The 26,860-nt window shown below is 54.7% G+C and overlaps 1 protein-coding gene across 1 annotated transcript in view; it reads right to left on the bottom strand.

The window, feature by feature from the left end:
- The window catches only part of NIBAN2 (niban apoptosis regulator 2), a 65,099-nt gene that overhangs the window by 19,936 nt on the left and 18,303 nt on the right, over window positions 1-26,860 (bottom strand). Inside the window, exons 2-4 of the mRNA XM_010367840.2 lie at window positions 8,143-8,273; window positions 2,709-2,837; window positions 575-680 (exon numbers count right to left, since the gene is read on the bottom strand). Coding sequence (XP_010366142.1) covers window positions 575-680; window positions 2,709-2,837; window positions 8,143-8,273 — 366 coding nt within the window. The remainder of the gene's footprint in view (window positions 1-574; window positions 681-2,708; window positions 2,838-8,142; window positions 8,274-26,860) is intronic.

A 26,860-nucleotide genomic window follows, 5' to 3' on the forward strand; every position in this document is an offset into this window, starting at 1 on the left:
TCAGGGTCCACACAACACCCTGAGGGCAGTCCTCTTAGTGCCTGTGCTTTGTAGATGCTGAAGAGGCTGAGATTCAGAGTGGGGAGTGACTCGCCTGAGCAGACACAGTGAAACAAAGCCAGAGTCACACTGGAATCCAGGAATGCTGCTCACCCAAGCCCTCCATCACCACAGAATGGAGGCAAGACTCTACTCTCAAGTCCCCCTAGGCAGGCCTGTCCCCTGCCCTCTAGTTCCCAGGGATCATCAGAGAGGCCAATGTTGTTTCTGTAAGGCTTCTGGGGAATTTCAGCCAAAGTGAAGCAAAAGCAGGATGCCAAGAAGAGTAACTCCTGACTAACACAGTGCTGACCCACAGGTTTATGAGGGAGGGTCACTGAACATCTCCCAGGAGGTTCTCAAGGATTTAGGGAGAGGGGAAAGGCAGACAGTGAGGTCCCCATCCACAGCTCTAAGCCTAGCTGGTCTCTCCACAAACATGGGGCTGAAAACAGTGGGCTCAGGGCCACCCCTCCCCTGGCCAGCTCCAGAGGCCTGTGCAGGGCATCGTGGCCTGGGATGGGTGCTCCTTTACCTGGTAAGGAGTTGCCAATGAGCTCCAGGTATTGGTCCACAGAAGTGAGGATTTTGTAGCCTGCACTGTTGATGACAGCTCGTGGTGGGACCTGCCGCTCATAGGCCTGAGGGAGGCAAGAGAGATGGTCCCTGAGGGTTAAGGGTGTGGCCAAGCCCAAATCCCACCTGGTTTCAAGGCCCTACTCAGTGTGGCCCAAAGTGGGGAGGAAAGGGGAAGGAAGAAGAGGAGGCAAGAGAGGAACAGAGGGGAGAATGTCACTGTCATGGTGATCGGAGCAGTGTGGCATCCATAGCAACCTAGACCCTGCCTCTGGGCTCAATTCCTGGCTTCACTGGGTAGTGTCTGTGTGATGCTGAGGATAAAGTTCCTTAAATGCCTAAGCTTCAGCTTCTTCATCTATAAGACCAGGGAATCAAGAATATTCAGGATGGGGAAAACATTTTAAAATAAAAACAAAACCAGGGTAATAACCATTCCTGCCTCACAGAGCCACATGAGGATCAAGTGAGATAATCTGCAGTGCCTGGCACACCACAAGGACTCAGTGAGCTTGGTCGAGGTGGTTGTTCTTACTGTTGCTACTGCTGCTGTTACCTCTGTTCCCAGCAGCTCCACTAGTTGAGCATTTCTTACATATCAGGCCCTGTGCTAAGGAGATTGCATGCTTCATTTCACAGAATTTTCCCAATCCAAAAGGTGGATCACCCACAACTTCATACAGCTGGGAAGTAGCAGACCTAGGACATGAACTAGGGCTATCTGTCTCTGGAGCCTGGGGTATTTGACCATTACCCTGAACTGCCCCCACCAACTTCCTAGGTTCTGAGCACCACACAAGTATCCTCTAGAGGAGAATTAGGTCTGGAAACTTATACTAGTAGCAGTGGGGAAAGCAGTTCTGATGGAATAGCTCATACAGCAGGGCTACCATGCTACTCCCTGCCACCAGGTGTCACTATACAACACAGTTTCTGAAAGTAGCTCAGAACCTGTAGAGTGCTGATTTGTAAAACATGGTCTCTGATATTCAGCACCACCCTAGAATTTATTAGAAATGCAAATCTTTACAGGCCGGACACGGTGGTTCACGCCTGTAATCCTAGCACTTTGGGAGGCTGAGGAGGGCAGATCATGAGGTCAGGAGATCAAGACCATCCTGGCCAACATGGTAAAACCCAGTCTCTATTAAAAATACAAAAATTAGCTGCGCATGGTAGCGCATGCCTGTAGTCCCAGCTACTCGGGAGGCTGAGGCAGAAGAATCGCTTGAACCAGGGAGGTGGAGGTTGCAGGGAGCCAAGATGGCACCACTGCACTCCAGCCTGGTGACGGAGCTAGACTTCGTCTCAAAAAAAAAAAAAAAAAAAAAAAAAATGCAAATCTTAGCTCCACCCCAGACCTGATCCAAACTCTGGAAGAAAGCCCAGCAACGCGTCTTTCAGCAAGCCTTTCAGGTGATTCGGACGTGCTACCAGTTGAGAACCACTACTCTGGGGCACGAGGTTGTTCTTGACCTTATGTTGCTGTCACATTGATCTTCCCTGAAATACAGGGCACAGGCCTGTCCTTCTGGCTGCTCTGGAGAAATGAGCAATTGAAGAAATCAGGTCTGTGGCTCAACCAGGTAGGGCTTCCCCAAGGGCTCGGGGAAAAGATAAGACACAATGCTCCCATAGGATGTCCTTCTCGGACACCTGCCCACCGTAGGGCAGGGGCAAGCCGGGGCAAGGAATGGCCAGATAGTGCCTCCAACAGCTCACTGTGGCTATGAGGATGGGAGGGGTAGGAGGAGAGGCAGGAAGCCCAGTGAGGAAGGAGGTGGCAGGAGGAACGCCCTGGAGCCAGAGGGACTGTAGAGAGATTAGGAGGGATGGGGAGGAGTGAGTGACAGTTGGTTATAAGGGACAGAAGGAGTCAGCGATATTCCCTAGATGAAGAATAAGCTGCCATCTGGAGAGGGCACCCAGGACAGCCCACAGTTTGGGGGAGGGGAGGGGCTGAGATTGTGCTCTGGCCCTGGTGACTGCATGCAGGCTGTGCCGGTGGCGTCTGGGGCCTAAGTTTCCGAGTAGGGGAGGGGCACACATGGAGAAAGCGTGGAGCTCAGTGTGGCGCCCGGGCCAGGCCTCACCACTTTGTTGTCATAGAGCACCAGCCCATAATTGTGGGGCACGAGGCTGAAGCGGTTCCTCCACTTCTTGCTGTCCTCCTGGTACTGGAAGAGGTTCCCCGAGAAGATGATGCGCTCGTCCAGTGGCACCTGTGGGCAGGAGGGGGCAGGGAGTGAGGCCCAGGTCCAGGGAGGTGGTGCTCCCAATGAAGCTGACCGGCCAGCAGAGCCTGTGTGCGCACCCCCTGCCTAGCACGTCCTCCATTTTGGATCTCCCCGAGTCCTCCCAAGGCCTCTGAGGCCGGGCTACATCTCATCCATTCTGCAGATGAGGAGTGAGGCTCAGAGCCATGGAGGGGCTCACCCAGGGTCCAGGCAGGGTGGTGATGCCAGGACTTGAACCCAGGACAGGCACGGATGCAGGGCCCGGTCACAGCCAGGCTCTCCCTCTCCATCCCAGCCTTGGGCAGTCACAGCTACCTTGGAAGGGTCTAGGGAGACGGTTGCTCTCCACCCACCTACAGCTGCGGCACTGGCGCCCCACGGTCACTCCAGGGACAGGGGACACACCCACGGGCCAGGATTGCAAGGGCCCCACTACCTGGGCAAGTCTCTCCCTGGCTCTAGGCTTCCGTTTCCCCTTAGGGCGATGACAACTTGAACAAGGTGGCTCCAGAGAGCCTCTCAGCTCTGATGGCTGATGAGACGCCTCCCTAAATCTGGGTGGGGATGGAGGAGGCCTCTGTCTGGGGTGTTTGATGTCTGACCCACGTCCTGGCAGGTTGGTGACCTACGTGGGCTACAGAAACGCCCAGACCTTCCTACAAAGCCCTAGCTCTGCCTGACTCACAGCATGTCTCGTCAGTTTGAGCATCGGTTTCCTCATCTGTAAAATGGGAACAGTAAGCGTTGGCACCTGACAGGCAGGTGCATAATACACAGGACCACCATGACTACTACTGGTAGGACTCAGTGTCTCTGACGGCCTCCCATCCTCAGGGACTGACTTATCTGGGGATGGGGAACAAGGGAGATCTTTAAACCAGGGTTGGGGGCCCAAGCGGAAGCTACGGCCAGGTGCAAGGCGTCCTGAGCAGACAAGCACCAGGAAGCTTCTGGAAGGAGACAGGCCACAATGGGAGAGGCTTCATCTTGGATGGGAGGGAACCCGGGGGAGTACAGTGTTCCTCTGCAAATTCTATTTGTTCTACAATAAATAAGGTGCATTTTTCAAAAAGAAACATTTCTCGGTCGGGCGCGGTGGCTCAAGCCTGTAATCCCACCACTTTGGGAGGCCGAGACGGGTGGATCACGAGGTCAGGAGATCGAGACCATCCTGGCTAACATGGTGAAACCCCGTCTCTACTAAAAATACAAAAACTAGCCGGGCGAGGTGGCGGGCGCCTGTAGTCCCAGCTACTCGGGAGGCTGAGGCAGGAGAATGGCGTAAACCCAGGAGGCGGAGCTTGCAGTGAGCTGAGATCCACCACTGCACTCCAGTCCGGGCGACAGAGCGAGACTCCGCCTCAAAAAAAAAAAAAAAAAGAAACATTTCTCAGATGCAGTTATGGGGAAAGGGTGATTGCCATCATGCCTGCACCTTCCTGACTTCCTGGCTCTGCCCTGGCACATCCCTGCAGTCCGGTCTCCTCTTGACCCTCCGCCCCCTTCACCGTGTCCCCCTGTCCCCAGCTCCCTCCCTGCTGCTCTTCAAGGGGAAACACAACACACTCGTGGAGAAGGAGAGCCCATTGTGCTCACACAATAGGACCTGCAGGCTTCTTCCTACCGGGGATAAAAATATTTACAGGAAAAGAAAATGGTTCCCCTACCATTCCCTCCACCCCCACACAAAGTGGGCTTTGCCCAAGTCACAGAGCTGCCCTCAGCGGTCTATATCCAGTGGTCTATACATAAACTGCCCACACCAAGCTCAAATCCCTGTCTTTTCTAGAAAGAGCAGACAGAGCGCTCATAACACCCTAGCAAAAGGTCTCTGGTTTTCGTCTCACCCCTGCTTAGGGCAGGAGCCCCAGGACACAGGGACGGGCACTCAGGGACAGGGCCAGTCGCAGCAGGAGGCCGTGCAGAAGCAGGCTTATGGCCCAGGCAGTCTCAACAACCCCCACCACCCAGTCCACCCCCAGATCCTGGGGAGCTCGCAATGGGTGGCTGGCTGTGGGTCTGGGTTTTATTTTTAAGACTTTCAAATGGCAGAATCGTGTTCGATTGGAAGGCCTGCAGGAAACGAAACAGAACTCGACAGCTCAGGCAAAATATTCTAGACACTGCAAAGCTCTCCAGTGCCTCGGTCAGAGAGAGCACAGGCCCCAAGGTCAGACAACCAGGACTCCTGTCTCGGCACCACCACCCACTGCCAGAGCCTGGACAAGCAGCTCCGCATCTCTGAGCCTCAATGTCCACATCTGTGATGCGGGCATCATCATAGCCCCTCCCTCAGAGTGGGGCCAGCAGGCTGAGCAAACAGTACAGGCACCAGACAACTGCTGTTTTAGCCAGGCACTGTGGCTCACACGCCTGTAATCCTAGCACTCTGGGAGGCCGAGGCAGGTGGATCACCTAAGGTCAGGAGCTCCAGACCAGCCTGGCCAACTTGGTGAAACCCTGTCTCTACTAAAAATATAAAAAATTAGCCGGGTGTGGTGGTGGATGCCTGTAATCCCAGCTAGTGGGGAGGCTGAGGTATAAGAATCGCTTGAACCTGGGAGGTGGAGGTTGAAGTGAGCCAAGATTGTGGTCCTGCACTCCAGCCCAGGCACCAGAGTGAGACTCCATCTCAAAAAAGTAAAAAACAAAAAGACAACTGCTGTTTTATTATTCTTATTTCTATTGTATTATTATTTTATCATTATTATCACTTTATTTTATTTGTATTCTATTATTGTTTCTAATAAAAACCACTGTTGGCCGGGCGCGGTGGCTCAAGCCTGTAATCCCAGCACTTTGGGAGGCCGAGACAGGCGGATCACGAGGTCAGAAGATCGAGACCATCCTGGCTAACATGGTGAAACCCCGTCTCTACTAAAAAATACAAAACACTAGCCGGGCGAGGTGGTGGGCGCCTGTAGTCCCAGCTACTCAGGAGGCTGAGGCAGGAGAATGGCATAAACCCAGGAGGCGGAGCTTGCAGTGAGCTGAGATCGCGCCACTGCACTCCATGCACTCCAGCCTGGGTGACAGAGCGAGACTCCGTCTCAAAAAAAAAAAAAAAAAAAAAAAAAAACCACTGTTGTTTTGATCACCACTGGTGATTATTATTATTATTTCTAGTATTATGATGTTATCGTAACTTTGCATTGTGATGATTGGTTTCCTCAGTGGCAAAATGAGACCAAAAATACTGCTTTTCAGGGATTGTGGGTAAGTGGTTTCATTTCACTCTCCTTGCTCACATGTTGCTATTTTTCTTTCTTTTTTTTTTTTTTTTTTTGAGACGGAGTCTCGCTCTGTCATCCAGGCTGGAGTGCAGTGGCCGGATCTCAGCTCACTGCAAGCTCCGCCTCCCGGGTTTACGCCATTCTCCTGCCTCAGCCTCCCGAGTAGCTGGGACCATAAGCGCCCGCCACCTCGCCCGGCTAGTTTTTTGTATTTTTTAGTAGAGACGGGGTTTCACCATGTTAGCCAGGATGGTCTCGATCTCCTGACCTCGTGATCTGCCTGTCTCGGCCTCCCAAAGTGCTGGGATTACAGGCTTGAGCCACCGCGCCCGGCCGCTATTTTTCTACAATAAATGTGCACTCCTGCCTCCCCAGACTTAAATGAGGCCTCACGCAGAGGAAATGCTTCATGCCCTCAGCCAGAGCCCACTTGTCTTGGATTACAGGGACTTGGGCTGCCCATGACATTTCTTTCCAGACAGGGGAGCCATTCTGGCCCCACTCACCTGGGCTGCGTCCAAGGCCTCCTTTTCTTTCCTTTCCTACCACACAGATACGCACCTGCCAGACACACAGGCCAGGCCACAGCCGGGCCCCTCTGCTGCTCTGCTGCCACAGGGTCAAGAGGTTACCAAGACACCGGGGAAGAGGCAACCTTTTCTGGGTCCAAAAGCAAAGGTGGTGCTCTGAGCAGCTCCGACACATGGTCCTGACCTCCCTCCACCGGGTGGGCTGCAGTCACGGCAGAAAGTGCCCTGGGCTGGCCCTGCCTCTGCCATCCTGAATGAGCCACTTAAAGGCTCAACCTTGGCCAGGTGCGGCAGCTCAGGCCTGTAATCCCAGCACTTTGGGAGGCCAAGGTGGGAGGATCTCTTGGGTCCCGCCCCCAGCCCCATGTCCGAGTCAATCACAGGTTCCTCTTCCCAGAAGGCTTTGCCAGCATCCTCTGGCCCATACTGACCCTCAGGCTGGAGCCAGGAAGCTTCTAATTCCTCACTCAACGAATATTTCCTTAGCAAACAGCATCCTACTATCTATATCATAGCAGATTATGATGAGGCCAGTGACAGCGCCTTCCCTGCTTCAGGCACAACCACCCTGTGAAGGAGGTGTTCTCATCCCATTTGACAGATGAGTAAACTGAGGCTCTTAGTGGAGGAGCTTGCCTTGAATTAGAGACTATCAAGACTCTAGAGCCCCAACTCTGATGGTGGAGGAGGTGAGCTGGGAGGAGTCACCCACGGTGACTGAAGGGGTCTCAACAACACGACCTGGGTTACCTACCTATTGAGAAGTGGGAAGGAGGCTAGGCATGGTGGCTCATGCCTGTAATCCCAGCACTTTTGGGGAGCTGAGGCTGGAGGATCACTCGAGCCCAGGAGTTTGAGACCTGCCTGGGCAACACAGCAAAACCCCATCTCTACAAAAAATGCAAAAATTAGCCTAGAGTGATGGTGTGCACCTGTAGTCCCAGGAACTGGAGAGACTGAGGTGGAAGGATCACTTGAGCCAGGAAGGTTGAGGCTGCAGTGAGCCATGATTGAGCCACTGCACTCCAGCCTGGGCAACAGCAAGACCCAGTCTCAAAAAAAAAAAAAAAAGTAATAAGCCGGACATGGTGGCTCACACCTGCCTGTAATCCCAGCATTTTGGGAGGCTGAGGCGGTCAGATGACTTGAGGTCAGGAGTTTGAGACCAGCCTGACCAACATGGTGAAACCCCATCTCTACTAAAAATACAAAAATTTAGCCGGGCATGGTGGTGCACGCCTGTAGTCCCAGCTACTCGGGAGGCTGAGGCAGTAGAATGCCTTGAACCTGGGAGGCGGAGGTTGCCGTGAGCTGAGATCGCGCCACTGCACTCCAGCCTGAGTGAAAAAGCGAGACTCTGTCTCAAAAAAGAAAAAATAATAATTAATTTTTAAAAAAGCTGGGGGGACCCTTAGAGGCCATCAGAGTAACAATGGGAAACTGAGGCCCAGAAAAGTAAAGTCACTCCCTTGAGGCCACATGGCAAGAAGGAGCAGAACCCACCCGAGCCCTCCCAGCACGTCTCACCTTGCGCCAGAGCAGCTGGGCCTGCGGCAGCCCCGTGCCCTCGATCTCATGGCGCATGCTGTTGAAGAGAGCCACGCCATACTGGTCTTCATAGAACTGGAGGAACTCTGTCAGGATCTTCCCGGTTTTTTCTGGAAGAGAAGGACAAACAGGAGTGTGAGGTCCTTAGGGATGCTGATGCATCGCGATCCTTCCCCTAGGCAGGAGTGGCTGCAAAGCCCCAAGTTCCCGCATGTGGAATTGTTTGCACAGGCTCCTCGCGCTCATCTGTGCTGCATTTCTGGCCAGAGCCCCGTGTTTCCTGTGAAAACCAACTGCCTTGGAAAGGGTGAACCTCCAGATGGGAAAGCGGGCAATGGCCACAGACAGAGAATCAAACAAATGCAAACAGAACCAAGATTCCATTTCCTCTAGTCACACTGGTGGGGACATGCACGAACAGGCCGTGTCACTCGGAGCTGGGGGTGCCCGGAATGGGGACAGCCATTTCAGAGGGTGGGTGTCCTGTTCTTGGATACTCCCACCTCTGAGAATCTACCCCATAGAACAATGCGCAGGAGGACACAAAGGCGAATGTGCACTGAGGCCATAGCGGGGAGCAGCTGAATGTGATCTCTAGGGATGACAGGTATACATCGGTTCACCCAGGACAGTAAAAAGTAAAAAGATGGAAGGAGGCAGGCACGGTGGCTCCCAGCACTTTTCAAGGCCAAAGCGGGTGGATCACTGGAGGTCAGGAGTTCAAGACCAGCCTGGCCAACATGGCGAAACCTGGTCTCTACTAAAAATACAAAAATCAGACAGGCATGGTGGCAGGCACCTATAAGACCAGCTACTCAGGAGGCTGAGGCAGGAGAATTGCTTGAACCTGGAAGTTTGGTGGAAGGTGGAGGTTTCAGTGAGTCGAGATTGCGCCCTTGCACTCCAGCCTAGGCAACAGAGCGAGACTCCATAAAAATAAATAAATAAATAAATAAAAATAAAACAAAATTAAATTAAATTAAATTAAATTTTTAAAAAAGATGGAGGGACCTATCTGGATAGGTGCCAACAAAAGGAAAGGGCTCGTACTCCATTAAGAAAGCAAGTGACAGAGTCACCTGTTGACTATCATCTCATTAAAAAAAAAAAAAACCTCTTTCTGGCCAGGTGCAGTGGCTCATACCTATAATCCCAGCACTTTGGGAAACTAAGGCAGGTGGCTCACTTGAGCCCAGGAGTTTGAGACCAGCCTGAGCAACACAGCAAGACCCCATCTCTACAAAAAATACAGAAGTTTGGTCAGGCACGGTGGTTCACACGTGTAATCCCAGCACTTTGGGAGGACAAGGTGGACAGATCACCTGAGGTCAGGAGTTCAAGACCATCCTGGCCAACATGGCGAAACCCCATCTCTACTAAAAACAGAAAAATTAGCCAGGCATGGTGGCGGGTGCCTGTAACCCCAGCTACTCAGGAGGCTGAGGCAGGAGAATCACTTGAACCCAGGAGGCAGAGGTTGCAGTGAACCAAGATCGTACCAAAAAAATTAGCCAGGTGTAGTGGTGTGTGCCTGTAGTTCCAGCTATTCAGGAGGCTGAGGTGGGAAGGTCACTTAAGCCCAGGGAGGTCGAGGCTGAGTGAGCTATGATCGTGCCACTGCACTCCAGCCTGGGCGACAGAGCAAGACCCTGTCTCAACACACACATAACAAAACCAAAACTCCTATTTGTGCATATAGATGACTTAGGCTTGGGTGCGTGGAGGAGGTCTGGAAGGAGCATGTCAGGCTGGGAAGGCAGGACCTCTGGTGTGGGAGTGAGAAGTACAGAGTGAACTTCATTTTCTGTTTATTCCCTTTTACAGCATTCGAATTATTTTACAATCATGATTCCTTTCATAATAAAAAAATAAACATTCTAAAATGAACGCCTCTACCAAGTGAACAACCTTTCTGCTTTCACTGGCTATTTGCTCCTGTCTTCTGCGCGGTTTCTGAATACAGGTGAGTGCTATGGCCTTGAGGGCAGGCCAAGGCCACATCAGGCTCAGCACCTGTGCTCCTGGGCGTCCCCATGTTCAGATGAAGGAGGAGGCCCAGAGAGCGTCTCAGACCCATGAGGGGAGAGGCTTCCTTGTCCTAAGAAGCTGCAGCTCGCGCCCCGACCGGGATTTGTGCTGGGCCGCTGTGCGGCTCCCCTCTCTGGGCCTCTGCTTCCCCCCATGCACTGAGAGGCTGGATTTAATGATGGACAAGCCCTGCCATCTGACAGTCTTGGATTCCAGGTTTTAAAGCCCTGGTCCTTTCTCAAAAGAGGAGCTGGCAGGACCCTGCCCCTCCCGTGGCCAGTCTCCAGGTACCGAGGGCACCTGGTTAGGATGACATTTCATTCCATCCTCTCTGTAGCTCTGTGAGGGAGAAACTGTTATCCCCACTTTACAGAGGAGGTAACTGAGGCCCTGGGAGGTTAAGTCACTGGCATAAGGTCACACAGCCAGTGGGTGGTGGAGCTGGGATGCAGTCCTGGGTCCCCGCCACGAGGTGGTGGCCTGGGAGGAGGGCTGAGAGGGCATGCCACACGCCATGCCTCACAGCTCATACCCAGGGTCCCAGGCACGTGACCTTCCTGCGTGTCTGCCCACATCCTGGGCCCTGCCTCGGTGATGGGGGTGGGGAGACGCCCCCCACCCCCTCTCCACAGACCCTGTCCCTCCCTGTGCTCCCGTTTCCTGGAATGAGGTCATGTCCGTCCAGATTCCAGTCTGGGGGTAGGAAGGGGAGAACGAATGAGGAATTTGGTTTGAATGCCTATTTTTCAAAAACCATAAACAACCAGAACTCTCTCGGACACCATGGGAATTGTTTTGAAAAACGATGAGGCAGAGAGGGGGCCGGTGGAAGAGAGTCACACATTAGGACTAATAGGAAAACAGGATGGAAGCTGACAATAACATCGGTGCCATGGTGGTCGTCAGTACAGCCACCGTGCTACGGCCGGTTTTATGTTTGCGAACCCAGAGAACCTCCGTGAGAATCCCAGGGAGCCACTGCTGTTGTCTTCCTATTTCAGGGATGAAGAGTTAAGCCACACACCCCATGGGCATTCTATCAATGTGGCCGGCAGGATGGCAGGCTTGGGCCTGCAGGTCTCAGGGGTCCTTTGGCCATGGCTCCAGGCCCCCAGCCAGCCCCAGTGCACCCAGCCCACAGACAGATCCCAAAGGGCTGGAATCTGCCACCCTGGCCCTCAGGGAGCCAGGCCCTGGAGGGAGCTGCCATTGCTCTGAGGACTCGAACCCAGGTCTGCCTGACCGCAGCCCATGCTCAGCTGCACGGACAGTACAGTCCAGATATGGAGTCCAGGCAAGGAGGAGCTGGGTTCAGAAAGGCCCCTGGGCTGGGCTGGGGAGGACAAAAGAGGGCAAGACTGAGCCAGGAGAAGGCCCAGCATGTCCCATCGAGGGACAATTGAGGCCCAAGTGGGGCAGGGCTACGGACCGGAGAGGAAGCTGCAGGAAGCTCTGAGGAAGGGAGACATGCGAGTGCGGGGACCCGCTGCCTGTCAGGCTGGGAGCTGAAGGTCAAGGCTGAAGGTCAGGTCTCTGGGCCAGCGCAGTGCTGCCCACAGGCCTAGGCCTCGGGCTGAGGGGACCCTGGCAAGGGTCAGGGATCCAGGATGCAGTTCCCTCTAGGTTTGCCACGTTGGCCCCAGGTGGAGCCAGAGTTGCTCACTACCCAGGCTTGCTCTCAGAATTCAGGAGCCAAATAGGTCCGGTAGGGAGGCCGGGAACTCTGCTGTGGGGGTCTGGTCGCCTTTTGCTCACCCCTGGATCCTGAGCACCGGGCCTGGCACAAGCAGATGTCGTCAAGGGTAAGAAGAGTGGGGGGTTGGTCCAGCAGCCAAATAGTTATTAAGTCCAAACAAGAGAAGGCCGTGGGGCAGTCATCGGAGGGATACTGAGGGAGCACCATGCTGGAGGTAGGGGGACGGCATTAGCAAGGGGTTAAGGACCTTAAGGATGGCACCCAGGCAGCACCAGGAAGCCCGCCCCACTCAGAAGAAGGGTGGCAACCAAGGGAGAGCTGGAAAGGGAGGACCATGGGAAACAGGGCCACGGATAGCTTCTTGGCAGAAGCAGCCCCGAGCACATTCTTGAGAGATGTCCTCAGCCAGCACAGAAGGAACCACCACATGCTTTGTACAGAGGAAGTAACCCAGAGATGCAGAAGATGAGGACTCAGGTGCTAGGGGCCCCAGGTGTGGAAGCCAGAGGGACCCAAAGGCCAGCAGCACTCGGAGGGGACCAGCCTGGACAAAGGGCTTGCAGGAGCCTTCCTGGCTGGACCCTGCTGGAAGAGGACCAGGTGGGCACCACAGCCCTGGCAAGGGCTCAACCAGAGGACCCAGCCTGGCCACGGCCTCACCTGCTGAGCTCTGGGCCCCACCCAGTACCCCACTTTTCCTTCTTACTCCCGGCATTGTTGCTTCAGGATTTTACAACCCAAATTCCCATGCAACGTACCGGCCTGGGTGTCTGTGAGGGTCCTGAGCCCGGGTACCCCTCTTTTCTCCATACTTGCCCAGAGCAGCTCTCCCCATTTCCTGCCACAGCCCCTGGAGACACACCACACCACGGATTTGGGGCAGATGTTGGACAGGGCCTCCAACACTCAGACTTACCACCCTGTTAGGGGAATGTGAGCCAGAGAGGGTGAGCAGCTCAGCTGAGGTCACACAGCCAGATGGAGGCAATCAGGTTCGAGCCATAGCCAGCTGCATGCCACCCTCCTGGTCCTGGCTCTAGCCACTGTCTACAGGGCCCCACGGGCCCCCTACCTCCCCTTAGAGGGCACAGAAGAAACAGGCTGTGCCCCCATCTGCAGAGGCAGGGCTGGCCCACAGGTCCTGGGTCCAGGAACTGTTAGGCTCCAGCTGGTGGTAGGATCACTCGCTTCTGCGAGCTACAGAGAGGCTGGGGTGGGGATGGTCTGAAGGTGTGTGCCAGCTTCGTCACCTTCCACATTTTCTCATCCTTTCTGCCTCCCTGCACTGACTCAGCCCCAGGTGCTGCTGGGTGAGAAGGCAGAGGATGGAGTGGGCCAGGACTCACGGAGCCTGCCCTGTGGCCCCAGGTGCCCAGCCTCCTGGTGAGGAGCTTGAAGTCAGAGCCAGAGTCCCCGCCCTGCCATATGCCAGCCCTGCAAGCGCCCGGATCTCAGAGCCTCACATTCTTCATTTGTAAATGGGCCTCCCCAAAGCCGTTCCCGAGCTCTGAGGTCTGCAGGACCGGACAGCGTTGAGGTGCTCAGCTCCAGGCCTCCATAAACGTCACTGCTAATCACCACAGTGCTCAGCTGAGAACAGCAGTCATAAGAGACTGTTTGAAATGTTTATTAGCAGTATAACTTTTATAGTTTGAAACAATCCAGTAAAGATTTGTTTTCTGAAGAACCAGGACAAGAATCACAAAATAATAATGATGATGGTGGGAGGGCTTCCACAAACAAAGATCACAGACGTGGGGCAGCCGACGGGGACAGCAGGGCCCTGTGTGAGGTGGGGTCCCGCCTGACCGTGGCTGGGATCCCCTGGCGTAACCCTCAGCTTCTGCTGGCACCCAGAGCCATTGGTTGCCCCCTTTTCACCTTCTGCCAGCAGGAAGTAAGCCCATGCCCATCAGACACAGCGCCCACCTGTTCTTTGCCCCAACACACACCATTCTTCAAATGGCCCGGAGGTGAGTACAGGGAACTACACCCCCACTTTACAGCTGTATGAACCGAGGGAACACTTTACAGCTGTATGAACTACAGGGAACTACAACCCCCACTTTACAGCTGTATGAACCGAGGCTCGGAACAATTAAATGGCTCAGGAAAAGCCACCCTGTCAGTCCACAAAACCTGCTGAGGCCCCTCGCAGAGGCTGTCACAAAAGGCGCCTGCCTGTAGGGGTCCTGGTTCCCTTCTTAGCCCAAGAGGGCAGCATGTGAATTCTGGGAGTGGAGTTGAATCCTGGTCTGTGCCCAGGGACCTCAGGGAGCCACTCTCATCCCAGGCCTCTGTCTCCACGTGGTGTCTCCATGGGTACTGGGCTGCATCCACCTCTGAGGAAGCCACTTTTGGGGATGCAGGTCCAGGGCAAAACTCACAACATACACTTGTGGGTTTGCTGTGGAGCTGAGAATTAAGCCTTTCAGCAAGCTGGTTGAATAAGAGGGTGCTCTGGATCTTAGGGGGGCTCTGCTCCCCATATGACCGGAACCCTGTCTCCCAGGGCTGCACCCTATCGGGCTATTGAGGGTGACTGAGAAGGACCCCCTCACAAGCCAGTCCTCCTAACCCTGCCCCTGGATCCCCGGAGTTTGCCAGGGATAGGTGCCTAGCCACTGACAACTTACTGCATGGCCCACAGCCTGTTTAATCCCAACAGGTATTAGCATCCCATCTGACAGAGAAGAAAAGTGAGACTCGGGCTAAACACAGCGGCTGTCACCCAGGAAGCACTCAGTCAGTGTCATATGGCTATTTAGAAACGCAGTCGTGCAGCCGGGCGTGGTGGTGCGGGCCTGTAATCCCAGCTACTCAGGAGGCTGAGGCAGGAGAATCACTTGAATCTGAGAGGCAGAGGTTGCAGTGAGCCGAGATCGCGTCACTGCACTCCAGCCTGGGTGACAGAATGAGACTCCATCTCAAAGAGAAAAAAAAAAAAAAAAAAGAAATGCAGTTGTGTGGCAGGGCGCGGTGGCTCACACCTAGAATCCCAGCACTTTGGGAGGCCCAGGCGGGCGGATCACTTGAGGTCAGGAGTTCGAGACCAGCCTGGCCAACATGGTGAAATCCCGTCTCTACTAAAAATACAAAAATTAGCCAGGCGTGGTGGCAGGTGCCTGTAATCCCAGCTACTCAGCAGACTGAGGCAGGATAATTGCTTGATCCCGGGAGGCAGGGGCTGCAGTGAGCTGAGATTGTACCATTGTACTCTAGCCTGGGAGACACAGTGAGACTCCATCCCAAAAAAAAAAAAAAAAAAAAAAGGAAAGAAACGCAGTTGTGAGTCGTCATCACATCTGGAATTCACTATATACTTAAAATGGCTAATATATACAAAAACTGTGTATTAGGTATCTCATAGTAAGAAAAATTAAGGATCGAGGTGACTGATCTTTTGATCTTTTGGGAATGATAGGTATGTAGAAAAATACAATAAAGATCTAATTTGGATCAGTCAAAAAAAAAAAAGAAAAAAGAAAGGAAGAAAAAAAGTGAGGCTCAGAGAGACACACAGCCTGGAAAGGAAAGAGGTGGGTTTTGGACCTTGTCTCCCACCAAAACCTGCACAGAGCCCCACCCCACAAAGCCTCTCTTCCCAGGGACGCCTCATGAGGACCCACAGTGCTATTTTCTTTTTTTTTTTTTTCTTTGAGACGGAGTCTCACTCTGTCGCCCAGGCTGGAGTACAGTGGCCGGATCTCAGCTCACTGCAAGCTCCGCCTCCCGGGTTTACGCCATTCTCCTCCCTCAGCCTCCCGAGTAGCTGGGACTACAGGCGCCCGCCACGGCGCCCAGCTAGTTTTTTGTATTTTTTAGTAGAGACGGGGTTTCACCATGTTAGCCAGGATGGTCTCGATCTCCTGACCTCGTGATCCGCCCGTCTCGGCCTCCCAAAGTGCTGGGATTACAGGCTTGAGCCACCGCGCCCGGCCCACAGTGCTATTTTCAAAGCCCTGGTTTTCCATTCTCTTGCTGGGTTCTTGCCTGATCCCAAGAAGGAGGCAACACACGGCTTTACTATCCTCATTTTACAGATGAGGAAACTGAGGCTCAGAGGGCAAAGTGACTTTCCCGAGGCCACAGCTGGCAGGTGTCAGAGCTGGGACTGAGATGTAGGGTTTCCAGCTCCACTGGCCCCCGTCGGGTCGGAGCTGGGGGAGAATCACCAGACCCGCTGGAGCTTTACAGCTTCATCCTTACTGGGCCCTAATTTTCCTACCTTTAAAATGGGAGGGTGGGTCCCTGTCAGCTCAGCTGACCAAAAATCTCAACGACAATCTAATCAGTGCTGCCCTGGCCCCAGGAACTGACTGGGATGCTGGCCTCAGCACCTCCTGCAAGCTGCTGGTGAGTCAGCTCTGACCAGCAGCTGATCACAGACCCCTTGGTCCAGACAGAAGGACTAGGGGGAGAACTAGGCACCCCACCACCTGCAAACAAGGCACCATTTCTACATGGACACACGGGCTCTGGGTTCAAGTCCCAGTTCTGCCACCTATGAGCCGTATGGCCTTGGCCAAGGCACTTCCCCTCTCTGAGCCCTTATTTTTCCCTCTGCAAAATGGCACAACAGTATCTGCCATATCTAGGTTATGACAGGACGAACAGGCTACTGAGCATGAAGCCCTTTACCCTGGCAAGAAGGGGGCACGTCACCAATGGGGGTTCCTAAGAAATGCCTCTTGTCAAGGTTCCTCTAACCCACAGTGAGGCCCTTGAAACAGGCTGAGCATGCAGCCTGGCCCACCCCGGGACCAGCGCCAACAGCAGCCAAGGCAGCCAGAACGTTAATTAATCTCTGATTTTCCAAACTGACAACGTTAAGGACCACGCTACTTCCTGTGCAGATAGTGAGGCTGGGCAAGAACTGGGGAAGCCCCAGGGTGGCCTGGAGGCTTGAGGAGCTGGGGGATAGGGTACCAGACCAACTGTGCAGATGGGGGGACTGAGGCTACAGAAGAGGGGCTTGCTGAGCTGAGAATGGAGGAAGGAGTACAGGGGCTCTCAGAAAATTGACTTAAAAAGGCGCATGCCGGAGCACCTCAAATGCCAAGCTGAGGAGTTCCTTCTTTGCCTTCTCACGACGCTCCCCAAAGCCACCATGTACCGCACCTGTGCTAAGTATTTTACTTGGACCCGTGCCCCCGATTCTTCAGCTCAACCTCGGGCCAGGTGGTATTGGTACTGGCAGAACATTTCAGACCAGGTGACCGAGAACTGGGTTCCTCTGCCAAATCACGCTGCTGAGAAGAGGCAGAGGTAGGATCTGCACCTTGGTCCCCACCTGGTGCCTAAGCCTGAAACCCTGTTCCACATGGATGGTGGACCCAAGAGGAAGAGGGTCATCTCCAGCTGTGACCACATCCAGCTCATGTCCACCACGGGGGCTGCACGCCGGCGCAAGCCCTGGTTTGGCCCAAGCAGAGGGCGCCGTGCCAGACCCATCCCTGGCCCATCTGGTCTCTCCAGTGGTCTTCAGGGACACACCTCACCCACGAGGCCTGGCCCAGTTTCAGGGTTTCAGGGCTGAGAGGTTTGCTGACTGAAACCAGGCAGGTAACAGCACCCTGTAGGGTGGGGCGGGCTCAAACCTGCCCGCCTGGTTCCCAGGGCATGGGGAGCAGGTCTAGCATAGGGAGGGGGGGAAGGAAGGGGGCGCCAACCCCACCCACCCCAGAGCCCAGGGACCAGCAGAGGCAGAGATGGGGCAGGGACTCCATTTTCCCAGGTCTCAGAGTTGTCCAAAGCATCACCATCTCCATCATGTGCCTGGGACAGCAGGGAGAGCCTGGGGTCCAGAAAGGTAGTGACACTCTCCTAGGGCCACACAGCACATCCAACAGAGCTGGGTTGGTATAGGCCAGTGCCTTGCCCAGGGCCTTTCTACTCGTCCCCCACTTACTGTCACAATCAACACACAACAGCAGCAGCCACTTGTCAGCACCACCTCTATGCCCAGCACAGCACTGCACACACACACTCATTATTTCATGCACTGTCCCCACTTCCCAGAGGAGAACACTGAGGCTCAGAGAGGTTAAGCGAATTCTCCAAGGACACACAGCTTGTAAATGACATGAACTCAGGACAGGGAACCAACGTTTGGGCAAAACCATCTCACCCTGGCCTCCACGCAGCACCAGCCCATGGGTGGCCTCCATGGGAAGGGCAGACACAGGGCTCCTGCTCAGGAACTGTAATCAGGTGGGAAGCAGGGGGTGGGAGGGGTAATGACAGGCTCCATCAAGCAGCAGGAGGGGGACCAGCAGCCCATCCACGAGAAGAGCCTGAGCCAGCAGCCAGAATCCGGCAGGCCAGGGAAGGGGAGGACAGCTGAGTGTTCCCGCTCCAGTCAATTCCTGTCCAGAAGGGGGACCATACCAGAGAAGGCAAGGGATGGATTCAGGGTCCCTCCATGAGCCATCCCTGGAAGAAGGGGTGCAACGGCTGATCCCTGGGACCCCCCCTTCTGGGCCTGAGAGAAACAGGGCCTATGGGATTCCCCCCCCCATCATGACCTGCCCCCTAGCATAAGCCCAACAGGGCTCCCCAGCACCCAGGGTCCAGTCAAGTGGCCACCTAGCCTGTGCCTCTAGTCACTGCCCCCCAGCCAGGCCACTCCCATCCTGTGCCTGCCGCAGCCACCAAAGTCCTGCCTGCTCCATCCTGGCTGCCTCTGATCCTTCCCACACACAGGGGCCACAGGGGAGTTGCCCAAAGCTTCCTGGCTCAGAAACCTTCCAGTGGTACAGCTCCTACTGCCTCTGGGATGGAGCTGAACTCCTCACCATGCCCGCAGGCCCCAGTCGTCTAGGGTCTTGCAGAGGCTGCTCCCCATGTCCGGAATACAGTCTTCCGCCAAGCTCACTCCTCAGCGCGCCACCGTGTGTCTTCCCCCTGGAAAGCCCCAGGCTGGGTGGGAGCCCTCCGCCTATTCCTGCAGCCCACCGCTGGTCTCCTGTTGGGTAAAGGTCTGTTCCTCCTGTGGCTCCCACAGGCAGCACCCCTGCTCCTGAGGCAAGGCCTGACACACAGTGGAAAAGGAAGGGAAGCCCACAGCAACAGGCCAGAAGTGACAATCTCAGACCAGATCCACCCCCAAAAGAGAGCCACCATGCCACTAAGCAATAAGCCCCCGGACACCCCGGAGATTCCTCACCACGGAAACAGAGGCTTACATCCGAGCAGGCCCTTGGCTGGGTCCTCGGGATGAGGAAATGTACATATACTGCGCTGTCCTTCCTTGGGGAGGTGGCTGCCACTGACATTTCTCTCCCTGCTGGCCTCGGGTGCCCTAAAGGGGCCCTTGGCTGGGTCACCCTTCCCTGAGGCCACTTTTGTTTTGTTTTGTTTTTTAGAGATGGAGTCTGGCTCTGTTGCCCAGGCTGGACCCGAGTGGCACGATCTTGGCTCACTGCAACCTCCGCCTCCCAGGTTCAAGCAATTCTCCTGCCTCAGCCTCCCCAGTAGCTGGGATTACAGGTGTCCACCACAACACCTGGCTAATTTTTTGTATTTTTAGTAGAGATGGGGTTTCACCATGTTGGCCAGGCTGGCCTCGAACTCCTGACCTCAGGTGATCCACCTGCCTCAGCCTCCCAAAGTGCTGGGAGTGAGCTACAGGTGTGAGCTACTGTGCCTGGCCCCGAGGCCAGTTATTAACAAGGAGAAACCTCTTCCCATAGAGACAGCATTCCTCAGCACGACAAGGCCCGACAATGACAGCCATGTGACCCTGCATGAGCCAGCCCTCAGCTAGGGTCTTCCAGTGTGAGATCATTCTCGACTCTCAAAATGGCCCAAGGAAGAAGGCTCTGTCACCACGCCAGGAACAAAAAGGCACAGAACAGTTAGGGAGCCCCCCTACCCCGAAGCTAATGGGTGTCACGCTGGCTGGGGACACCTCATGACATTTGACATAGACCCGGACAACAGCTGCAGGAAGTGGTATGGGAATCACCCGCCATCAAGACAGAGGCTGGAAGGTCCAGGGCCTTGTCCCAGGTCAGCCAGCTGTCAAGCAGGGAGGCAAAATCCAAGCTGGGGTGTGAGCCCAGGCTGGCTGAACCTAGACTCCACGGGCTCTGGAAAGATCTGGAAGACGGTTGCATGAAGCACTTTCTAAAGGATCTCCCTGGGCTCTGATGGCCCCAGGGACTGTGGACTAATCTGTCACCACAGGCCTGGCACACTGAAGCCCACAAGCATGTTACACAGAATCACATCCAAGATCCGTAACTTCAGCCCCGCTCTCCTTCCCATCCCCACACCCTGGGCATCCCTCGCCTCCATCGCGCATTTCCTACCTCCACATCTTCATCCATGCTGCACCCTCTGGCTGGAACGCCCTTCCCTTCAATTCCACAGTTCACAATCTTAGCCAGACTTTCAAGGCCCTGCTCACATATCCTCTTCTTCGTCATGCTATTCTTCAGTTCCCAATTTGCATATAATTATAATCATAATTGCAACATGAGCTAATGCATGTAACAGTTAGCTCTGTGCCTCATTCATGGGCCAGCCACACACCCCTAACAGGCCACTGGACCTGGAAAGGGACCTCCAAGATCAAGTCCAAATTATCTTTAGGACAGATAGGGAAACTGAGGCTGGGGAAATGGGGAAAAGCTGCCCAGGATCCCATTTCCCTGTGAGTGTCCCAGCTCCTCTGAGACCAGCTTGGGGAGAAACAAGTGAACGGGGCTTTCACACCCAGCAAACCCAAGTGAACTGCAACCTCAGCCCCTCAGCTTCCTCCTCAATGGAGGACATCTGGCCTCCGGTCTTGGGGTCCCATGTCTAGAGTGCCCTCCTGGCGTCCACTCCTTGTGCCTGGCCAACTCCTCTTTCTCCTCCCCAGGCTCAAGTGCCACCTCCTCAGAACCCTCCCTCCAGACAAGTCCCGGCCTCCCAGGTCTCCACAGCCTCCCTGGCCTCCACTCCCAAAGCCACTGGCCTGTTCCCCGGCACTCCCCTCAGCCGCAGTTAATGCCTCATCTGAGACGCTCCCCAGACTGAGACTGCTCTCCGCTGTCTCCCCAGCACCCGGCTCCTGCTAGGCCCAGGGTGGGGCTTGATGAACAAGTGTTAGGGCACCCAGTCTCAGGCACCAAACAGGTCAGCAGGGAGGCCACGGTGGGCTGGGACACAGTCTGAGGGCACAGGCCGTCTGGGTCTCATCACCGAGGCAGGGCAGGCCCAACAGAGCCAGGATTCAGCCGGGGGTTTTCACAAGGCTGCCTTGAAAACTCTTCTCGGTTGGCAAATATTTAACCAGGGCTGGGCCACAACAGGTCTGGTGGGGAAGGGTGAGCTTTGAGGCAGGAGGGCTGGGAGGAGAGGGCGGGGCTGAGGCAGAGGCCCACAGAAATGCCCCCAAAAAAACGGGTGACCAAAAACCCGCCCAGTGGGGCTGCCCTTTCCTTTACACCTCGAGGCTGCCTGGGTGGGAGGAAGTCGATTCCCATCTTGACACAAACAGAAAGAAACAAAAGCCCTCTCATCCCCTCCTGCCCCCAACCCCGCCTGCCTGGCAGTGGCCCCAGCCCACAGCCCACAGTGTCGGCTTGTTCTGGGAGCCCAGGATGAGGCATCCTTGCCGTCTGGGAACACAGATCCTCACTGGGGAGGGCAGCCCAGGGGGTGCCGAGGCCCCCAGCAGCAGCACCACCCAGAGCAGGACCACACTCCAGGGGGTGGGCACCCAAGGCTGCTGTCCTGAGGGCCCCCCGGCCAAGGCCACACCCGAGGAGAAGGCTGATCTATGACAGTGGTTGTGTAGACACAACCCTCCTTTCCCCTCACACGGAGTCACCCATTGCTGTTGACTTTTTCTCAGCAATGTCCCTGGCCTTCATTCCTTTCTTGTCATCCTCACCACCCCCACAGGAGCCTGAGTCTTAGCCAGCCACCTGTCAAAATTGCCCCAGGCCCCAGAGGAGCATCCACATGCCTGTCCCCAGGTGCTCCTCATACCCCTTCTCTCAGCCACGTCCAGGGCCGAGGCTGGACTGGAAACCCAGGGTGCTCTGCTGTGGCTCATGCACATTGGCAGGTGCCCCCCACAAGCCTGGATCCCTGCCCTGGGCCTGTTTGAGAACCCACCACCAATGTTCCCCTCAGCGTCCAGCCTGGAGTTGGACCTTGAGATATCCAGGAAGAGGCTGTGGTTGAGCCCTTCCCCCAAGATGTCCCCAGTGTCACCACCCAGCCCTGCCCCATCAGACAGGTCACAACCACTGGGGCAGGGCTGAGGACAGGACCCAGCCCAGATCCCATGTCTTCCATCAGCCAGGGCAGACAAAGACAAAATGGCAGATGTCAGGCAAGTCACCAAGGTCAGGCGACGCTCTGAGGCTTCATCACGATGGCCACGAAAGGGTATATGTTGCCCTCATTCATTCATTCAGCAATCCTGGCCACTGGGTACTCAGGAGAGAGTACCCTAATGAGGGAGGCAGATTGTCAACAAAAACTACAATTACTGAGCCCCAACTGGGAGAAGCACAGGCGGTCACAGGAGCCCAGGAAGGCGACTGACCCAGCCTATAGGGTCAAGGAGGCCTCCCAGAGGGAGGTAGCAGCTGAGACACAAAGAGTCCCTGCTAGGGGAGGGAGGACACTGGGAAAGGAGTGTGTGCCAAGCAGAAGACCTGGGAAAGGCCAAGATTCGAACATGCATGAGAGAGTTAATCCATTCTACAAAGATTTATCAGCACGTCCTAGGTCAAGAATGACCCTTCGACAGTACAGTGTCAATTCTGGAACAAGATCTCAGTCCAAATCCTAACACCACCCTTTGCTGGCTATAGGACTTTGAGCAACATGTGGCTCAATTCTCTCTGAACCTCTGTTTCCTCAGCTGTAACATGGGAGTAACAGCAACCTGGCCAGGTGTGGTGGCTCATGCCTGTAATCCCAGCACTTTGGGAGGTCACCTAAGGTCAGGAGTTTGAGACCAACCTGGCCAACATGGTGAAACCCCGTCTCTACTAAAAATACAAAAATTAGCTAGGCATGGTGGCACGTGCCTGTAATCCCAGCTACTCAGGAGGTTGAGGCAGGAGAATCGCTTGAACCTAGGAAGCGGAGGTTGTAGTGAGCTGAGATCATACCACTGCACTCCAGCCTGGGCAACAGAGCAAGACTCCATCTCAAAAAATACAACAACCAAAAAAAGCAGCAACCTGCCAGGCATGGTGGCTCATGCCTGTAATCCCAGCCCTTTGGGAGGCCAAGGTGGGCGGATCACCTGAGGTCAGGAGTTCAAGACCAACCTGACCAACACGGAGAAACCCTGTCTCTACTAAAAATACAAAATTAGCTGGGCGTGGTGGTGCATGCCTATAATCCCAGCTACTCGGGAGGCTGAGGCGGGAGAATCGCTTGAACCCTGGAGGCAGAGGTTGTGGTGAGCTGAGATCACACCATTGCACTCCAGCCTGGGCAACAAGAGCAAAACTCCGCCTCCAAAAAAAAAAAAAAAAGAAACAAAAGAACCAGCAACCTCACGATCCCCCATCTTGCAGAGTATCATAAGGATTCAATGAAATGAATAAACCCACAGAGCCTGGGCAAATGTGGGCTGGTGTTATCAATGGCAGTGATGGAACCTCTCGAAGGAGCTCCATCTGTCCCAGCATTAGTGGCTAGGCCATGAAAGGTCAGGGTGCCCAGTGGCATCTCTCATTAGTGCTCACAGTACTTCTCTGTCCCACGTTTCACACCACGCAATGGGGACCAGAAAAGGGCGACCAGAACAGCAGCTCCCCGGTCCCTCAGCTGGCAGGTCATGAGATTAGAAGATGACATGCTAGGGGTCCAATCTTTCTGGACCCTCATCCCTCAGGTTAGTTCACCAGAAAGGGGAAGTGGAGCGAGAAATATCAATGAAGACTTCTGAAAGCCAACACCCAAAGAATTCGCACACCTGAGAACCTCGGCAGACCATGGCCCCCGTGCTCCGCGACACTGGCAAGGAGGACACTCTGGCCTTGCTGCCTCTCCCTTAGCTGCTGCATCCGTCACCAGAGATGCTGGTTGGGAAAATCAAGGGCCCTGAGTCCTCGTCCAGCTCTGCCGCCAACTCATGTGTGGCCCTGGGCAAGTTCCTGGTCTCTCCAAGACTCTGCTTCTTGTAGGCAGCCTTAGGGGGTGGAGAAGTCCAAAGACCAAAAGTGCTTTGTTGTCACCAATTCCTGAACTCCATGAGGGCTTTCCTGCTGTCTTCTATTTGTACTTCCCTTTTTTTTCTCTTGTCTTATTGCATTGTCGAAGACATCCAGATTGATGCTAATGAAAATACTTCTAGGGTTTCAACATTAAGTTTCAGACTTGCTTGGTATGTGATGAAGGAAGCTGTGATGGGCTGAGTACCACACAGGGGCTGCTCGGGGGAAGGAGGGAGGACTTCATTCCTCTCCCCAAACCTTACAGTTGGACAATTCCCTGGAAAACAGATGCTGGGGAAGCCCAGCCATAGCCACGCCCTAGCCAAAGGGAGCCCATTCTCAAGTCATCCACAGAAGACAGACAGGATCCCAGCAAGGGCTTTTTAACTGCCTCAGATGCCCAGAAGGAGAGGGGACTCTGGGAGGTAGGGAGTGCCTCATCACTGGAGGTGTGCAAGCAGAGGCTGGAGGGTCAAAGAGCACCCACCTCCAAGAATTGTAGTGAGCACTAAATAAGATGTGTGAGACGCACTTGTCACCCTGCCTGACTCCCAGGAAGAGCCCAGTAAATGCCAGCTTCTGTTCCAATAAGAACTAACAGCTAGTAAGTGCGAGTCACTGTGGCCCAACCCCAGTGGAAAAGGACTAAACTCGGATACACAAACCCCACACATCTCATTAGCCAAGAACCCTCTACTGCTAATATCCTTTGCCTAAGTCCAAGTCAGGTTCTTCCCAAACTGCCTCATGACCCCTCCTCACCCACCACTCACACACATGTATGCCCACATGCATGCACTCACATGTGCATGCACACACATGCATATTCACACATGTGCATGCCCACACGTATGACTGACACATGTGCATCCACTCACACACCTATGCATGTTTACACATGTGCACACACATATGTTCACATATGTGTGGATCATGCCCGCAGCTTCTGGCTCGCAGGGTCCTCTCAGCAAGCGGGACTGGGGAGGGGGGATTCTGCCTTCTCAAAGCCAGGGAGGGAAAGAAGGGGGAGAAGAGAACAAGAAAGATTAGCCAATATGAAAACCCACTCGTGTGCTTGCTGCTGCGTCAGAGGAAACCCAATCCCAGGCTGGAATGCCAGGGACCCTTTACATGGATAGAAGGAAAGTTTATTCAAATAACAAGACTCCCTTGATCTGTGCTGTAAGCTTGGCCAGCAGCAGGTGCAGGGCTTGCCCTACCCTGAGGTTACCAGCTGCAGGTGTCCTCAGGCTCCAGAGGGGGCCAGAAGGGGAGGTGGGAGAACGGCTCCCCTCCCAGCCCTGCCAGCCTCCCATTGTCTGTCTCAGGTGCCTGCGTGAACCCATTTGTGCTCCCTGAGAGACCCTGTGCAGCCAATGGGCCCTGTGGTCTTGGTTCGCTTCCCCGGGGGAGTCCCTTGAGGGTGAGTGGGGACCGCCTCAATGTCTCCCCATCACTGGCCAGTGAAATGGGGTGGTGATGCAGGGCTAAGAGCACTGGGCCCCGAGTCTGGGTACCTGACTGTTGCTGAGTGACCCTACACAAGCCCCTCACCCTTCCTGGCTCCCTGTCTCCTCCCTGTACCGTGAAGGGACTGGACACCATGGTGCTGAGCCCTCAACACCCCAATGCCCTCCACCTGGGACATGAGACAACACTCCTTCCCCACACATTGGGAGTCCCAGAGGAGCCCACAATTAAGCTTTGATAGAACTGGCCTGAGTCCCAGCCACCAGCCCAGGGTGCTGAAAAGCACTTTCCCTAACTGTTGCCAGCTCACTCACACAGGTCAGACCCCTCTGTTAGTCATTAGCACAACTTTGCTTTAACACTTCATTGTTCCGTCCCCATTTGCCCTAGGAGGGCAGGGACCCTGTCTGTCTCACTCATAACATATGCCCAACACCTAGCACAGCACTTTGCACGTATATATTTTATCCCCTGACTGTGTGACATTAGACCGGAGCTCTGCAGTTCAGTCTCCCGGGCATGTTAAGACACCAGAGGAGGATGGCATTTTCCCAGAAAGGTTAAACTCTAGCTTGGGGACAGATACTTCCCAGCCCCCAAGGTCCATATAAACCAGGGCCTCTCCAATCCCAGTACGGCCCAAGAGGCAGGACCCTTCCTGCAAAGATGGGGCTGGGTTTGGGGCTGGGCCAGGTCAAGGTCACACATCAGTAGCAGAAAAGGTCACCACCCCGTCATGGAAACTAAGGCAGTCACCTAAGCTCAGATCCTCTGCGTGCTCTCCCTGCTTGGATCCTGTCAAATGATCCGGCACCTGCAAAGAGCTGGGAAACCAGAGCTGGCGGATCCTGCACTTCAACCCCCTGTCCCCTGTGTGCTGGGCCGGTGAAAGGCCTGGGTCTGCCAGCCACTCCCCTGGGGCACACACGTCACTCTGCTTCTGTGTCCCCATTAAGAAAAGGGAAGCCAGTGATCCCCGCCCCACAAAGGGACAGATGGAACGGCACTTTGAAAAAAAAACTACAGGCTGGGTGCGGTGGCTCATGCCTGTAATCCCAACACTTTGGGAGGCCGAGGTGGGTGGGTCACCTGAGGACAGAAGTTGGAGATCAGCCTGGCCAACATAGAGAAACCCCGTCTCTACTAAAAATACAAAATTGGCAGGATGCCGTGGCTCACATCTGTACTCCCACCACTTTGGGAGGCCGAGACAGGCAGATCACCTGAGATCAGGATTTCGAGACTAGCTTGGCCAACATGGTGAAACCCCATCTCTACTAAAAAAACAAAAATTAGCCGGGTATGGTGGTGGGTCACTGTAATC

The sequence above is a fragment of the Rhinopithecus roxellana genome, chromosome 16, assembly GCF_007565055.1.
Source record: "Rhinopithecus roxellana isolate Shanxi Qingling chromosome 16, ASM756505v1, whole genome shotgun sequence".
Lineage (NCBI taxonomy): Eukaryota > Metazoa > Chordata > Mammalia > Primates > Cercopithecidae > Rhinopithecus > Rhinopithecus roxellana.